At 43.5% G+C, this 17,389-nt stretch overlaps 1 protein-coding gene across 2 annotated transcripts; it reads left to right on the forward strand.

Annotated features, from left to right (window-relative positions):
* Positions 1–1,640: 1,640 nt before the first annotated feature.
* On the forward strand, positions 1,641–17,243 carry CRTAM (cytotoxic and regulatory T cell molecule). 2 transcript variants are annotated; one of them, XM_027806787.2, is made up of 12 exons: positions 1,642–1,996; positions 5,294–5,440; positions 8,164–8,316; positions 8,530–8,661; positions 11,473–11,643; positions 12,187–12,258; positions 12,662–12,769; positions 13,530–13,601; positions 14,111–14,215; positions 14,626–14,772; positions 15,156–15,239; positions 16,103–17,243. In XM_027806787.2, exons 1-12 carry the CDS (start codon positions 1,948–1,950, stop codon positions 16,228–16,230), a joined length of 1,368 nt encoding a protein of 455 aa, XP_027662588.1. In that variant the 5' UTR covers positions 1,642–1,947; the 3' UTR covers positions 16,231–17,243. The 2 variants fall into 2 exon arrangements, with proteins under 2 accessions (XP_055551828.1, XP_027662588.1); XM_055695853.1 differs by lacking the exon at positions 13,530–13,601 and having other exon boundaries at positions 1,641–1,996.
* The last annotated feature ends 146 nt before the right edge of the window (positions 17,244–17,389 follow it).

Raw genomic sequence — 17,389 nt, forward strand, 5'->3', positions numbered from 1 at the left:
CCTTGCCCTTCCTATATAAGTTCTCCTAAGTGCGTTGGACTTTGCCAGAGTGAATATTCTGACACAGACCTCCAAGGAGGGGTCCCTTCTGAGGGGTCTGTGCATTGCTGGGGTGCACCTGAGCAACACTGTCAGCGATTCCAGCAAGAGGTAGGTAGGAAAAACGCCTGTGCTGGGTGTATGCCTAGAGAAGAGCTGTGTTGGGACCTTGAAACAACAAGGGAGCCAGGCAGTGCTGCCCACACCACATCCCATTCCGGGATGCTCACCCGGATGAGGTGTAGGCCTCAGAAGCACCAAGGAGAAACCGGAGTCTGAGCTACATTTTTCTTTGCTCCGCTGGAGATGAAGTTCATTTATTTGACAGCAGATGGCACAAAACCATCTCAAGTCTGGTTTTCCATGTACTGCACAGGGACGGAGTTTTCGCTCTGGGTTGGAGGCAGTTGGCTTCAAGTGTCTCTACTGCTCGATGGCTTTTTTCACCCAGAGTTATTTCACTGACAAGTTTTAAATATGAACTGTAAGCACAGCTTTTAAACCAATGCTTATTTTTACAACACATCTACTTTCTTGATCTGGATTTTTTACATCCAGCAGTAGTTTTATCAGCCAGTAAGACTCCTTCCTTTCAAACCAACTATCTACATTAAACTTCAGGACCTACAGCTGTTTTCCAGTAAAATTGATTCTATTATAATTAATGTAAAAGCCATAGCTTTTGTCAGTCAAATATACACTAACAGAATGACACAATTCCACACACCTGAAAATTTAATGGAAACAGGTTCAAATAAATTAGAACCAAAATGCATAATGTATTTATAATTAATCATTTTGTCCTCTTTACTCAAACCCATGTCCTGCAAATGCACACAGTTTTCAAATCATATTTCTTATCTTGAGGTCAGCTCCTTTTGACAGGATTAGTTATTTGCACTAAATGTTGCGCAGTTGCAGAGAAGTGCCCGAAGAGGATCTGCCAAATCCTTTTTGGAAATCAGCACATGTGGCTATATTGTGAAACGAGGCTCTGCCTACAACAGGCTTGGATAAATTTTGTGATGTTACTGGCCATCGCACACCCAGGAGACACAACAGGTTTGCTACGCCCAGGATTAGATTGTTCCTGAAATCATCAGACCTGCTAGGGGACACAGGAAACCCAGACTCTGCCACCAGTCCTCTGGGACCTCCTTGATGCAGTCACCCCTCTGCCCCATGGTTCAGTGCTCAGTGAACCTTTCACAACCACCTCACCAATACTCTTCTTTCCCCAGAGAGCCACAAACCACACACAGAAAACTACTTTTCTCTCATCATCTGTTTTGCCAGAATCCCTGCAAGCAGAGCAAAGTAAACCTCCTGTGCACACGGAAGTACCAGATCCAGAGTGACACAAAACTATTTTCAAGGGGTTTAAGCCACACGGCCGGGTTTTCAAGCAACCTTGCCAATTACTGCACTACAGCGATGTCCACCAAATAAGCTCTGCCTTCCTGGGTGCCTCCCCAACCTGGGGAATTAAATCCTGCACACAGTGGGATCACTGCAGCAGGGGTCCCTGGTGGGGTTACCCCAGGCCCATGTGTCTCTTAACCTTTACCTACTTCCTTCCACATACTTCTCTCCCCCACTCCACCGCACAGACACTGAGCAAGACAGAGCTGGAGGGGGTACAAGGTGAAGTGCCCCCAGTCCTGTCACCCACCAGTTTCATTTTAGGGACCTGTGAGGTCACCAATTTCTCAGCAGTCATCAAAACGTAGGAAACATGAGATGGGGGAGTAGAGAGTGGAACAGCAGAGAAAAGGAAAGGAGGCAGAGACCCTGGCAGTGATGAAGTCATGGTAAATCTGCTCCCTCTGTGCTGAAAAGGAACCTGCTACACGGCAGCCCCAGCAGAGAGAGGAAGTCAGCGCAGGCCACCTGCACCAACACCACAACATGACTTTCACCAGGGTGCTACACGTCGCAGCTCTGTTCCTGATGCAAGGTAAGCGATACACATTGTTTTACGCGATCTCCCCTTTGCAAGCAGTCCAGCTTGGAGAACTCAGTTTCCAGAGTTTTAGCACACCACGTGCAAGGCAAAGCTGTTGTTTTCTTGTTGACAATGCCATATTGTCACCCAATTTCCAAAGCACAGCGGTGCCGAATTCCAACTGACTCCTAAAGCCAGTATCAATGAGACCAATTCACCTCCTAGCAGCTGGCAGCACACTTGAGATGGCAAAGTGTTAGGAAATTGGAAGATTCTCCCTTAAATTTGGACAGCAGATCACTGCTTACTTTCCATAGCTTGGATATCTGTGTATGCTTTTGTTTATGTATTGTGTAAAAAGAGGCTAATATAAGAAGTCAGAGTAATTTAAAAAGCACTTGCAAAGTACTTTGAAAATGAAAAGCACTTTGAATACTCAATCTCCTTACTAGAGGATGTAGCTTATGCCTACCTTGCTAATCTCCTGTCTTTCATATGCAGGAGAGTGCAAGAAGTTCATATTTGACCATGTTAAATAGGGAAAGATTTCAGCAAGGAAAGCAGCAAGACAGCTTTCTACAGCTCGGGATTCTCACATGCTTCACTCCTGACCTTGTCAAAAGGAATGCATGAATGAGCCTAGTGCTGGTCAAAGCAATATCCCCTCTCCCTTCATAAATGCTGAAGCAGAAACCATAGCAGTCCTATTGCTGGTGCTTTGCTAATACTCTCACGCAAAGGTATCATTAACAAAGGCCCCATCAAATCTGTGTCTACACATCGACAAAGCATTCTGTAACACCGTATGCTTCAGATATTTTATTACCATTGATGATGTTTCACAGGCCATAAGGAGCTGTCAGTTATATTGGAGCTGAACTAGCACTTGCAGTGCCCTTTAGACTTGCTCCAAATCAGCAGTTTCCACTCTAGTGTACAACCCCTCTTCCCCAGCACTGCTGCACGATGAACTCGCACCTGCTGACAGCCACTAGCTGCTCTCAGCCATCAGAATTAATTCAGGCTCCCACTTGCAGGTCAGCAGCCGCAGATCAAAAATAACTTATTTAAAACTGTAGCCTACAGAGGCATCCTGTTTAAGATAACTCTGAAATAACACATTGAGCGCCTATCACTGCAACAAGTTCTCTGTGCACTTTCTCATGGCTAAAATAACAGCAACCAGAGGCATGAACCATTCTGCTCAACTGCATCCTGCAGTTTCTAGCAAGAAATTGTTGCCCTTTCTTGCCAAGAAGGTGCATATATCACCGTACTTGATGGAAAACTAATTTTTCCAGGTAGCTGTGGTACTCAATATCCATACAGTATGTGAAGCGCTGTCCTCTGGAGCTAGCAAGGAGCATCTCCCATGCTCCAGTGACTGTACTGTGGTGGGCTACAGTGGCTGGAAGACCACAGCCACGTCAAACTGCCCCCCCTATACAAGGAAGGAAATTTGACCTGCGAGCCATGATCTGAATGAAGCCATGGTTACTCATGGAAATTACATATATGCTCTGTTCTGGGGGCTGCTTTCTCTGTTTCAGAAAAGCAAGCAACACCCCCACCTTCTCTCCCACAGTCTTGCTGCTCTCACCTCAAGAGGTGTGACTTGAAAGACCCCACAATGCTGTTAGTGACAGGAAACCATCACTATGAAAAAATGCAAAAGGGTCCTGTAGAAAGCCACAGGCAAGTCCTTCTCTGCTACCTTAACAACATGCACCTCCTGCCAGTTCTTCATAAGTGGAACACACACAAGGAGGTTTTTCTTTTCTATCACTCCTCTGCAAGTGACCCCCACGTGGCACAAGCCCTGAGAAACCAGTCAAGACACTAATCCTAGGAAACAGAGGTGGAATCAAGAAAAAAATATAAGCCAAAGGCACTGATGTGCCATGTGTGATGGTAGAGCAGTTACGGCCACTTCAGGGCACTCAACAGGACTTCACTGGCATACAGCAATTCAGTCAAGCCTGGCCTGTGGTATGTCTTCGCACTGTGCAGTACAGATAGACAGCAGATCTATGTTACACAGTTTCTCCTTAACCAAAGCAGCATACATCATACAAATTCAGAAGTAAAAATGAGCTATTACAAGGAGATCTCTTCTACAAGCCTATAGACTAAAAAGATTAGATTGTGAAGAAGGAGAAAAGGTCTATGGCATATTTGCTGTTTGCCAAGTCCCAAGCTGTACCACTGTCTATTTTTCCGGGCCACCTCTGGCTCAGGAAATGTCAGGCGTGCCCAACTCAAGGGCGAGGCATTAGCAACAGAGAAACTATGAAAAAAACCCCTACCAAACACAAACTATGCAGAAAATATTCCCATGGGAAACTACTGTCTTACAGGGAGACAAGTCCTTCCTCTGATTCTAGTAGTAAAAGATCAGGTCCAGCAAGAATACTCCATGATAGCTTCATTTGTGGTATATTTTAAAGTGTTTTCTAGAAAATGAAAAGCTTTCCTGAAGCCCAGAAAGACTCATTTCCCCAAACTGCAGTGCTCACATATGCAGTAGGAACTTGCAGCAGACAGCTACCTGGAAAATAAAATCAAAACAGACAAAACAGGAATGAAAAATAAAACCCTCTTACTGCCTATTTACTTACCTCTGACCCAGGCACTGCTCTTAGTAATTTCTCTGGGGCATGCTTTTTTCTTGAGAAGGCAATTCATTCCAGGTCATCAAATATTTTCACAAAGTGTATTATACATCTTAGAATGTCTGGAGAGAAAAACACACTTTACTACCAGTCTGTAAAATTAACTGGGAGGAGAGAGAATGAAATTTCATTTTAGTAACCTGTGCCAGGACAGGTTTGTAGATGCCATCTTCCAAAGAAATTTCAAAACTGGTTCAAAGCAGCTGCAGCATTACAATTTCTGAATGAAAAAGCCTCATTTTTCAGAGATGCTGATCATTCACTGTGCAGTCACACACACTTTCAAATCAGGTTCAACAGCTCCAAAATGGAACGCAGACTAATGAAAATTAACGTATGTGTTAACATACAGGGAGAACATGCTATCAATTCTTCATTGACTCATGTAGAATAACGTTTAATAACTAAATCTGGTGAAGATCACAAGCCTTTCTTTGGCCTACCCAGTGACTGTGATGGCCTATCTAACAACTGATGTATTTATACCAATACAATCATATTGGCAAGTTTACTAGCATAGGAAAACGTTTACACCCTAAAAAAAAAAAAGGAAAGTTGACATATTCTGCTTTGAAACATCGTTGCTTTACTTCATGTCACATTTTAATACTTGTTTTCTCCCCCCCATCTCTGGCAGGGGGGTTTCCAGGAGCTGGCAGTGAAACCATAACTCTAAAGGAAGGAGAAGACCTAAATCTCCGCTGTACCCTCAACGGTGACGACAGTTCTGCCCGGCAGTGGTTAAACCCTCATGGGTTTGCCATTTTTCTAAACACCCAACAAGGTAAGTGTGAAAACTGAATGCAGCACTTCCCACGTGGGGCTGGAGGGCCGCTCAGAAGTGGGCTTTCCTGGCTCCCACCATGGCCAGTCTGACTCACCTGCTACCCAACCACTCGAGATGGTTTTACATTCGGCCCCTTTCTGGCAGGAAGCTGATGAAATGGAAACCCCCACAAGAGTGGTCTGGCACTACAGCTTTTAGTAATGAACTATAGTTACTACCTGCACCAAGAGACTAGCACAAAACCCCATTCCTGCCTTACAAGAGACACAAGAGCAGATGTGCCTGAAAGCCCTCTTCTGCCCATTGGGGAATTCAATCTAGTGCATCAAGAGGTAATTTTTATGAAACAAGCAGTGATTTCTAGTTTGTGCTGACAAAGCCAAAGTTAGAGTTACTGTGTTACCTTCACTCCCTACACCTCATGTCTCTCCACCCTTATCTCTCCTCCTGTTGGTCTAAATTAGACAGCTCTGCAAGAGGAAGACTGCCTTGATCCTCCCCCTTTGTACAGTACCTAGTCAGCACCCCTGCTTGTTAAAGCCTTTGGGTTTTAATGATAATAATGACCAGGATTTATCCAAGTGACATTGAGTACCCAACACCCACCGAAACTGCCCAGAAACCGAGGATCATCTTTGGTTGCTCTGGGAATCCCAGCTACCAAGTCTTGCCACCTGCATCAACCAGCCTACTAGTATTTCCCACAACTGTTGCCAATATTTGTAAATTGAAAATGTCATGAGTAACTGTTGCTCCTATTTAGTCAGTTACAAGAGCAAATGAGATGAGTGTTCATTAACAATTTCAAATGACTTATGCATGTATGTATTAGGAACCATTTCCTGTGAAATCCAGGATTCCAAGTACAGTACTCTCAGTATAATGTATGAGCCATTAGATTCAGAAGGGATCCAAAAAACCACAGTGCTGAGCCACTAATATGTGCTTATCAATATGGGAAACAGGACTATTGCAACCCTCCCTGTGCTGCTTGAACACCCAGGCTTCCAAAAAGCACAGCAGGCTACGGCAGGGGTTCCACTCCCCTCTTTCAGTCTATTGTTCTGATCACGCACCGAAGAACTGCAAGACCTAGGAGGAAATCCTCTCCATCAGTTATCTCTGGTTTTGACATATATGTATATTCTCAGCATTTTAAACTACAGAGTTAGGCAAGGGTAGCAAGAATTCCTTCATTTATGTGAGTTCTCTACAGCCCTAGCTACAGCCACAAACACTCTTTCTATGCCTCAGTTCAAAATTCTTTGCACTTTACTCTGCCCACATCCAGTTTTAAACATCTCCATCTTTTAATGGCTCTAGCCCTTTTGATGCTTGAAGTTTCGCAGAGTTGACACAGCAATTTAAGAAGGTTAGAGAAAGAACATACCCACTGGTATCTATAGAAGCAGACTCTAACCTGAGTGAAAAAACACAGTATCGATCTTAAATCGCCTGAGGATTCAACCCATAGTTTCAACACCACACAATTATCCTTCAGCAAGATGCATGCAAGGACTAGTGTTTGCAAAGCATTTGGATCCTTGATAAGGCAGACATGCTGCATATTTTCCTTTTGCAATACAAAAGGAAACAGTCTTCGTTTAGAGGGAAACCAAACTTTACATCGCACACAGACATTTAATTTTTTATTTTGAATCATCGCTGTGAATCTCTGTCACGTTGCTTCTCCAATAAACCACTTCGTGAATCAGTTCCCTCCAGTCTTACTGTAACTAAAAATATGACAAGCTAGCTACAAGACTTACATCATGGTGATTTCAAGAATCCTTTAATATTTAATCACTTCCATAAATTATAGTACTGCTGTGATTTTTCTCCCAACTCTGAATATTTACAAGACCTCTGCTAAAAAAAATGTTAAAAAGAAAAAGATAGTTTTTTAGGTCTTTCTCCCTAATAACTGCTACACATCCCCAGTTTCAGTTCAATTTAAGGGCAGAAAGTGACACTTCCTGTGCTGCGATTGTGGGAAAAGCCCATGTGAGCTGCTGGCCTGACCCCGAGGACTCCCATGGGTCGTCCAGCAGGACAAGCAAAGCAAAGACTAGGAAATCAAGAAAGAGACAAAGGGGACTGTACAGCAGAAAACAAATATCCTAGGAGACAGTCTCATTAAAATCAAGGTAATTGGGCAAGGACAGGAGAAACAAAACAGCCAGTTAATAAGCAGTTAATAAAGAGGTAGGTGCTTACCATAGTATTCACTTACATATCACAAAATACACCCGAAGAGGAGAAGTGACTTTTTTCAAGGACAAATAAAGGCTTGGGGAATGGGGAAGGTCCTCAGTTCATGCATCTATGCTCTATATTCAAAGGTCATAGTACTTTTTTGACCATGTATCATGTCCACATATCCCAATGTTTTCTTATATTCATCTATCCAGATGCTTAATGAACCCAAATTGCTGTAATTCCTGGGAACACAAGAACAAGACCCCCTGAAAATAAAAGTAAGATCACGTCATTTTTCCCACGGGCAGCACAGGCACACCCTTCTTCAGTTTACTGCTGTCTCTGTACTAGTGCAGCACCAGTTAGGAACACTTGGTGCTAGAACTGCTCCTTCACGTCAAGTGCTGATGAATTAAAAAAACGTAATAAGTGAGGATAGTTTCCTTTATTACTGCTTTGGTTATCTGTCTTCCTTTTATGCATCAACACACATAGAATGCTGGGGTTTATTTTTCTTACAGCATTAAGAGATCAGAGGTACAAACTTATCCATTTTTCAAAGGATGAATTATCCATCCAACTGTCTAACGTAACAGTGCATGATGAAGGCGTATATAAATGCTTCTACTACGGCATCCCGTTCAAAAGCAAGAACAAGACTGTTGAGGTATTAGGTAAGTTCCTTCACCTGCTTTGTTGCAGAGGAGCAGAACAACAGAGCCAGCTCCTCAACTCCACACCTGCATTTTTACATGCAGTTGTATGGTGCTTAGCGCAACATAATCCTGGTCTTAGCTCAGTCCCCCCCGATAACGTTATATGTGTGACCATTCATAAAACCAAGCAGAAAGATGTATTATAACTGTTTCTAAATCTTATTGCTGCAGCTGCTCCTTCTAATCCAGTACTGGACGTATCCAGAGACACAGAGAGAAACATTACACTGTCTTGCTATACCCATGGATGTAAGCCACAGCCCCAGATTACCTGGCTGCTGGACAACGGGATAGAGCTCCCTGGTAAGTGTTAAAGGACCAGGGATTGATTCTAACAATTTCTCCTTATCAGCCTTTTAAAAATACCAGAGGGTGAAACACCTTCTGCAACACTTCAGCTGGGATTACAACTCATTTAGTACAACCTAGTGCAGGTTTGGGGAAAAGTCAGTACTAAATGCCAGTGTTTGTGCAGGGGAGCGGGCTCCTCTGCTTTGCTCACATTCATTGCAGAACCACCAAAATCCCCTGAGAGTCTGGAGTGAAATTCCACTGAAATAAAATAAAACCAAAACTCTAGAGGCAGAACTTTCAAAGCCTCCAGCATAAAGTCAGTTAACAAATCCATTCTATTTCCACGTTGTAACCAGTAGACAGATTTTCCTCAGCTTTGCTAAGCAGCTCACACATGCACACCAGCAGCCTTTTTCTCTCATTTATCTGTCCAGAGCCAAGCAGCTCACTAGCAGAAGAAAGAAGAAAGCTTGGGAAACACAGCCCACATGACCCTGCGATGCTCCTGCAGTAAGATGTCTGCAGGTGTCTGGGTGGGCACGCTGGAGGAGGAACAGAGCCACCACATCGCTCAATTTAACTTGTGTACTATGTAAATAGCTACTTTGAAGGCTATGTTCTAATAATAGCTACCTTGTTAGCTGTAACTGTAGCACAGGGAACAGGAAATGCACATCTGTATCAAAGCCAGAGGAAGATACCCATAAATGCAAACGTATTTTTGTTCGTATGTTAACAAGCTCTTATTTGTATTTTGTATCACCAAGCAAAGTATTCAAAGCTTAGCCTGCAAACTTCCTTAGCCTGCAAACTTCCACCCTACCAAGATGGCTTTTTTAACTAAGAGCTCTAGAAAAAAAAAATGCTGGCCTGCATAGAGCTAGAAATCAAGACCAAAGAAAAAAAACCATCCAGGCTGCCAGATACACAGGCATTAACGCAACTGCATAAAGCCCTGTGCTTAAAGGAGTTGCACCCAGGGAAAGCAGCATAGCTGGTGAGCGAGCCACGTGAAAGCCAGGGCAAAAAGCTATCTGTAAGGCAGGGAGAAAGGCACTCTGGAGCAGCACATGGGGCTTGGAAAAGCAGGTTCTAAAATTGTGTGTGCATTTGAGAAGAGCTGGGCTGTGTGTGAGTGTAAGGGCTTGAGGGAGCATCAGCTGTGAAGTTATCAAGAGCTCAGAGAAGTAGTAGATCATCTCTAAGCTTTTATATAAATTTTTCCCAGTTGTCCTCTAAAAAGCAATGGTTTCCTTAAACTGCAAACAACCTCAGTTCTGGCCTGATAAAGTAACATCACCACGCACAACTCAGATGCTAAACATCTCCCACAACACATAAAGCCAACCATGTCTTTCTTCACTTACTTTAACAAAAAACAGTACTTACCTTTATGATCTCCTTGCGTTTGTGGCACTAACCCAGTCAGCCATTAGAGCAAGCAGTCCTTTCTGCACATGCCTTTCCTCTTTTGAAGGTGACTGTCTTTGGGTAACAGTCTTTTCTTCCCTTTCCATTCTCAGCTTTAATCACTTACTGCAAATATTTACACTAATCAGAAAACAGCTAATACATCTTAATTACTGGCAACTGAGGTAGTTCTACCAGGGCTCAGCAGGTGCAAACCAGCTGTAATTACTGAGCTCTTGCTAACAAAGATTATCTCCTTCCCAGCAAAAAACACTTTTAAATCCTTTTGAGCTCTTATGTGACCCTGCTGGGGATGGAAAACAGGGTTGAGAAATACTGGTCTACGTGATACAGCAAGTGATCTGTAAAGGTAAATTTGGAAACATGGAATTTCTTTCATTTAAGAAGTAAGGGTGTTACCAAGGGTAATAGATCAAAAGAAAGCATCGGTTTGTTTCAAGAGAATGTCTATATTATCAACAAACAGTAGAAATTATTGTGCCACTGTAGGCATTTAAGGTAAACATCTGAAAAATACTCCCTCTCCACCAGAGCTATTCAAATATCTCTTTGTGCCACATGAAATATATTTTTATTTTTCTGTATCGTATAAATGAGTAGAAGTCAGTATTGCCTAGAAGGCTAGGAACTATATCAGGCAAGTTACATGGCACTTCTCTAATTCATTATGGCAAGGCAATTAATCTTTGTGTTTAACTTCTACCACCTGCAAAAGGGGAAGAGTCAAACCTGCACTGTAGGGATGATGGAAGACTTGCACAGGATTTCATAGAGTTATATAAATGTTTATTTACTACAAATGTAAATATTACACATCAATATTTAATGTGCATGCTTATCAAAATGCAAAAATATTGCACAACTTCTTTTTATGTTTGGGGTAACAAATCCACAGCTATTAAGACACAAATTTAACACCCTTGGATATCACATAGCAGAACCAGAACTTTTCTAGATCTCAGTCATGCTGCAAAACAGCAGGTCCTTGCTCTGAGGCTCCCTGCTGCAGGCCCGCTGTGGCACACAGCAAAGCAATTTATTCCATTCAGGAAAGACCAAAAAGTGCTGGCAGGTGGGTGGACATTTCACCGTTGCCCTGCAGAGCAGTGCAGGGGAATTTCCCCACGTGAGTCATGAAACCAAGCAGAGGCTTGGGGTTGAGCACAGGAGGTGCAGCAAGGTCTGCACTTAAACCGCTGCTGGGGAAAAAAATACAACCTTGCTGCCTTTGGGCTCCCATGTAATCCATTTATGCAATGAACCACTTGTGCACAGTAATCAGGTGCTGCTTTAGCACAGCAAAGTAATGCAGATTGTGCCTGGAAGGTTTTTCATTACACTGCTCTTGACTAGAAAGCACTTAAATGTTTGCTTCCAATGGGTGTATAGGTGACTCTAAACACAAGTTAGAAGCTGATGGGAAGAAATGGACCACAACCAGCACCCTGACAGTCCTTGCCTATGGGCCCAATTCAACAGCCAGCTGCATCGTTCGACACAAAGCACTGACAGAAGAGAGGCTGATGGCATCTTTCCAGTTTGAGGACATCCCCAAGACAGGTACTGCAGACTCCTTCAGCAGTGGCTATCCCATTTTACTGCTCTGAAGCGGTGAAAGTTAGGCAGATGCACATACAAAGCTGAAGCCCATAGTCTACTGTCCCATGTGTGGAATCTATTTTCAAATGAGAGGGTTACCTGGGGCAAAAGAAGTCATCCAAACTAAGTTTGGGGGCTTTTTTCTGCGTCTTTACTACCTTAAGATTTATTAAACATTAAGCCATAGCAGCCCAGGCAGGTATGTTCCCCAATGCTAGAATTTAGGTGATGTTTATCCTAAAGCTTTAAAGATAATTCAAAGTTTACGTTCTCGAAAAGCTGTGAGCTTCCTACACCCACCTGGAAAGCCAATGGGGTGTAAACATTGTAAATTAACACTGAAACTGCTTGCCTAATAATTCTCAGAGCAGAGTTTGCCTTGTGCCTATTCACTCATCTTTAGGAAGGATCTAATTATTCCTGCTTCATTCTTCCTCAGACTGCGTGATTCAACAAATGCTTATAAAGTGCTCTGAAAGTTGTACTGTTGTTGGGTTTTTTCAGTGACAAAAACAAATCCTGCACCAGCTGTGCTAGAGGTGGATACACGTGTCTCTGAGAACGAGCAACCTACAGGTAGGCATTAACTGCTTGGCCTCATTTTACTTAACACACAGGTCAGATAAATGCAGCATCTACCGCTAGTTCCCATCAGCACCGAGGGACGTTTTGCACAGATTTCAGAACTGGTTTGGTTTTTTTCCCCCAGTGATGGCAACGTGTCAGATCTGAAGAGCAGCATGGCCTCCACTCCAAGCTACCCACAGCACAGCATACTCTTTCATTTTCTAAATATATTTGGAGGATAGCAAAGTTGAAGGTGGGAGGGTAGGACTGTGAGTCTAACCACTGACTAGGTAGAGCACCCAAACAGCCCAGGGCATGGAGCATACAGGGCAGGTTTTGTTTTTCAAGAATCAGTTCAATGGCAGAGAGTGTCTTCTGATTTTTGTCTTATGTTTGGGGGGGGTTCCTTTAGGATTCGAACAACCAGCTGTCCCTTCTGATTTACCAGAGGATCCAGTAGTTACCAGCTCAGCTCCAACACCAACCCAGCAAAACCTCCAGCCAGATGTCACATCTACTTGTAAGTTTAGTCTTAGTTACATATATTTACCAAACCAGGACAGAAATGCTACCAAGAACAGCGTTACATCCCTACGTTACAAACAAGCATGTAACCTAAAACACAGCATTTCTTGCTTGTGCAGGGAGCCCTCAGTTTTACAGCCATGAAAGCAAAGCCTCTCTCATTAGATGCAGAATATCGGCATTAGCAGCAGCAGCAGCTAGAGCAGCCACTCTACAGCACGCTGTGAGCCCAGGCTGGGATTTCTCTGGACTGTTGCACTAGGTGGCACTGTGCAACAGCGGTTACCTCTGCACAGAGCAGCTGCAGTTACTGAACCGAGGACTTATTTCCAGCAGAATTAAGAGCCCCACTGCCCAAATCGGTTGGCCAAAATCTAAGGTGGGCACACGCGCCTGCTTAGTGTAGCAGGACCTACAGTGAAAAATCAGTTGGCTGTTTCAGAAATACAGGAATGCTTTGTTTATATTTGTTTAAAAGTGCTACAGCAGTAATTACGAACGTCACAGAATGGCTACATCCCAATAAACAAATCATACATACGTTGATAAATATCCATGGAAAAGGGAACCTGAATCCTTTAACAGGACTTTCACTGGCTGTGCTTACATACCTGATAAGGAAGAGATTCTCTTATGAATGTATCGGTAGACACAGCACGTCTTAGCATTTTAGTTTTCCAAATTGAAGTTAATTATAGAAGGATATATTGTCTGTGTGTGCAAGAAAGTCAGAACTCACTCTGCTCTTTGCACAGGGTCCAAAGTCACACCAGCTGCAGCAGAAAAGGAGGAATTTTCCGGTTCGTCAAGTTATCGTGTCCCCAAGGGTATGACCTTACATCACCAGATGGGTGGCAGTGGCAAAGGATGGGGATTCTTACACTGTTTAACTGCACCACTGTGAGTTATGAAGACAGTAAAAGAGCAGTCGGGGATATGAATTTAAAAAAAAAAAAATTGCTCTAAGGAAAAGGATACGTGTTCATTCTTTGTTTTGCAAGCAAGAGAAGCAAACTGATGGACACAGAAAGCCCTGAAATGACGAAAGAATCAAAGCTGAGCTTTGTTTTAATTTGGCTGTAAATGGGAACCACTGAGTTCAACAATGTGTAAGAGACTCTAAGGATCTTCTGTTCATAAAGCTTAGGTGGTCTTCAGATTAAAACAAAATAAAGTGTTAAGAAAGTGAGCACAGAGCTTTAAGTCAAGGGCTGCAGGAGTCCCTTTCTGCTGCAGTACCAGGTGGCCTGGACTTCAAAGCTGCCAGGAAAACATGCATTTCTTAAGCATCCCTTTGCCCTTCAAAGAAATAATGTTCTCCTTTCCATTCCTCCAGGGAGCGAAACAGCATTCAGTGGCAATGTCACAGAAGAGGCACTTTCCAGGACAGAAGCCCCACTACCAAGTGAAAATGTAACTGTGATTTCCATCATCACCTTCGGTATGAACTCTTCAATGACAGCTTCCAAATATTCAACAAGCCTTCTTACACCAAGCTGGTTCTCTCTGACCACGTGTCCACCTCCAAACCTTTTGTCAGTACACTTGGGCAATGCTGGCTTGCAATCTTGGGGAGGGACCACAGAAACACAACCATTTTATCATCTAGAAAAAAGCTAAATTTTACTGTTTGTTGTGCCAGAGCACTAGTCTACTGATGTCAATCAGTTTTTCTTCTTCATACAAGAAGAAAAAATTTGACCTCATGTCCTAAAACAGTCCAATAAGGTGACTTCTGCTCTCCCACCATGTTCATCTGGCCTGGTCCTGGATATATCATTCTTGTCTTAATTACCAGAGACTCACAGGAAGCTATCTAACAACACAAACATGCACCTGCCTCTTTTACAGAGAAAGACCTGAAATCTGAAGGCATCAAAAAGAAGGAGAATAACCTCTTGCTGCCCATCTTGGTCGCTGCTCTGATTTTTGTGCTGCTTATCATTGTCTTGCTTTTTATGAGGAAGCTGAAAAAAGCTCATGGAGTGTGGAAGAGAGGTAGGTGATGGCCCTGTCCAAGCAACTGCTGACACTGCTTTATTCAGAGGGGCAGGAGAGCTGAGGGGCCTGTTAAGCAGAGACAAGACACAGCTCCCCCAGCCACCGATTAAATATCCTTCTCCCATTGACAGTGACTGACTTGTTGCAAACTGTTGAAAAGTCCTTGTAACTGATGGCCTCAGGCCACACTTCAACTGACCCGAGATGCCACAAAAGCCAACGAATTTGTTGTCTTAAGCATCTCTCTTAGATGATCAGGATGATTGAACCCCTGTTTTATAACTATTCTCTCAGGATTTTTATGCTCAATGCAGAGAGTGTGGAAGAGTCATGGAAAAATCTCACCATCTTAATTACACTTGGTTTTGTTTTCCACACAGAACATGATGTTTCAGAGCAGACGCTTGAGAGTTATAAATCCAAATCTAATGAAGACAGTCCAGGCAACGAGAAGAACGGACAAGGTAAAAAGCTTTAACCAACATAAGCTAACTCCTGTTAGAGCATTGGTACTGACCACAGCCAGAGCAGGTTGCATTCAATCTTAGTATACAGACACTTGCAATTTGCACATTTTAACTGTAAATATTCTAAACGTGAACCTCTCATACCTGGAGGTCCACCACAGATACAGCTTCAGGAGAAGTGATGCAGAACCATACAAAATGAAAATAATTTCTTTTTATTTGATAGGTTAGACTGGATAATCACAACAGCTTTATCTCATTTCTAAATATAATCTACCGAAACACTATTAAAACCAGTATGTGTGGTATGTACCAGGAATGCCACTATTGTTAAGCTGTCCTGAATGGCTCTTACCTGATTTCACCACTAACAAAGCACCAGTGCTTCATCAATCCTGTCCTCAGCCAGCAACTGCAGACAGAGGCAGGTCTCTCAGTCTCCTCAGCTGGGGTATTTCTGTTCCACACTTGGACTTATGTCTGAACGAAGGCAGCTTTCAGCAGGTGAATAAACCCAGATCGCAAGAATGAGGGAACAACTTTCAGCATGAGTTTACTGCAGCACCTAAATGGTATTAAAAGAGTATTCTAATTATTGTCATAATATTTTTTAAACTTTCTCTCTTTTTCAAATATTTTGAAACACAAAATATTTAAATTACTTGTATACAAACTAGTGCCTTGAATATTGTGTAACCTGCATTGGATCACATCATGCATCTCAGTCTTTGCTGCAATGGATGCCCTAACAACTTCTAGGAATACGTCATCTTTTATTGTTCTGTAACACTCTAATTAATATGTATTTCAAGCAGGTACACACATACAAAATCAGTAATAAATGTGTGTTTATCTTTCAGTTGTCAATCAGAAGTCCAACACGCAATATGTAACAGAAGGATATGTGGAAACAACGTGGAAGAATCAAAAAGACAACACTGCAATACATGAGAAACAGTTTGGTTGTGGAAAGGAAACAGACATATAGCAATGGCAAATCTGTATGGTGTGCAGAAACACCACTGTTTTCTGAAAGTGTTCAGATATCAATATGATTTCAGGGAACAGAAGTACAAATAGCTACCCTGAATCTAAAAGCCAACTGGGACTGCTTTTCCTTAAACAGCGGGACAGGTAGATGGGACCTGTGTTCTTGGAAACCTATTAGCAATGAACATTGTACTCCTCAGAGGATTTCACTAACCATTGCCAGAAATAGAGCTTGTCGATCCCATCTCGGGTCCTATCCAGTTAAGGTCCTGGCAAGAGAACATGCAGTTATCCCTGAGGACCACAGGTGATGAAGATATTCATGCAATGCCTTGGCCACCTCTGCTGTGAGCATGGAAACCTCAGGAGCTGCAAACCCACTGGGACTTGTATTATCTTATTCTGACCCCAAAGCTGACATCCAGCTATATTTAAGCAAGCAGGAAAGCATCCTGATGTCCAAAGTGTCCAAAAAGAGAAAGTTGCTCCTCCTTGCTAGGATTTCTGCCTGGGTTTCTCACCTGTACGATGATAACGGTGCTCTCTGTCATGCAAGACCCCATTGGCACCGGGTTGCAAGGGGCCATGAAACCCAAATGCCAGGGTGCTGGAGCTGCACAGCTCCCCACATGGCCGGGGCCTTACGGCTGTGAAACCCAAACTCCAGGGTGCTGGAGCTGCTCAGCCCCCACACGGCCTGGGCTTCCTGGGGCCTTACGGGAACGTGGCAGCCTCCAGGCGAGGGGCTGGCAAAGGCACAGCGGGTGCACAAGGTTACAGCGGGACTCCCCGAAGCCAGGGACAAAGCCCTTCGCCTGCCAGCAGGCAAGCCAGGAGTATCGCCAAGGCCGGGCTGCCATCGCCGGGAGCTTTTTCTGTCGAAGAAAAATAAAACTATATTCCTAAAATAAGGGAAACTTACATTACCACAGAAAGCTGGCTTCTTTTACTTTTTTTTTCTCATTAGAGATTATGATTTCTCACTACAAGTAAAGAAAATTCTGGAAACTGGTTCTGAGGACCGAATTAAAAGCCGGCCCGGGACGTGCCCGCCAGGAATCACCGCCGGGGAGGGGGACGCGCCTTCGCCTCACAGCCTGCGCGCGGCCCGGGCGCTACCACGCTCCCCACGGTGGGGGGGGGAGGGGGGCTCCCCC

Source organism: Falco cherrug, chromosome 17 (assembly GCF_023634085.1).
Source record: "Falco cherrug isolate bFalChe1 chromosome 17, bFalChe1.pri, whole genome shotgun sequence".
NCBI lineage: Eukaryota > Metazoa > Chordata > Aves > Falconiformes > Falconidae > Falco > Falco cherrug.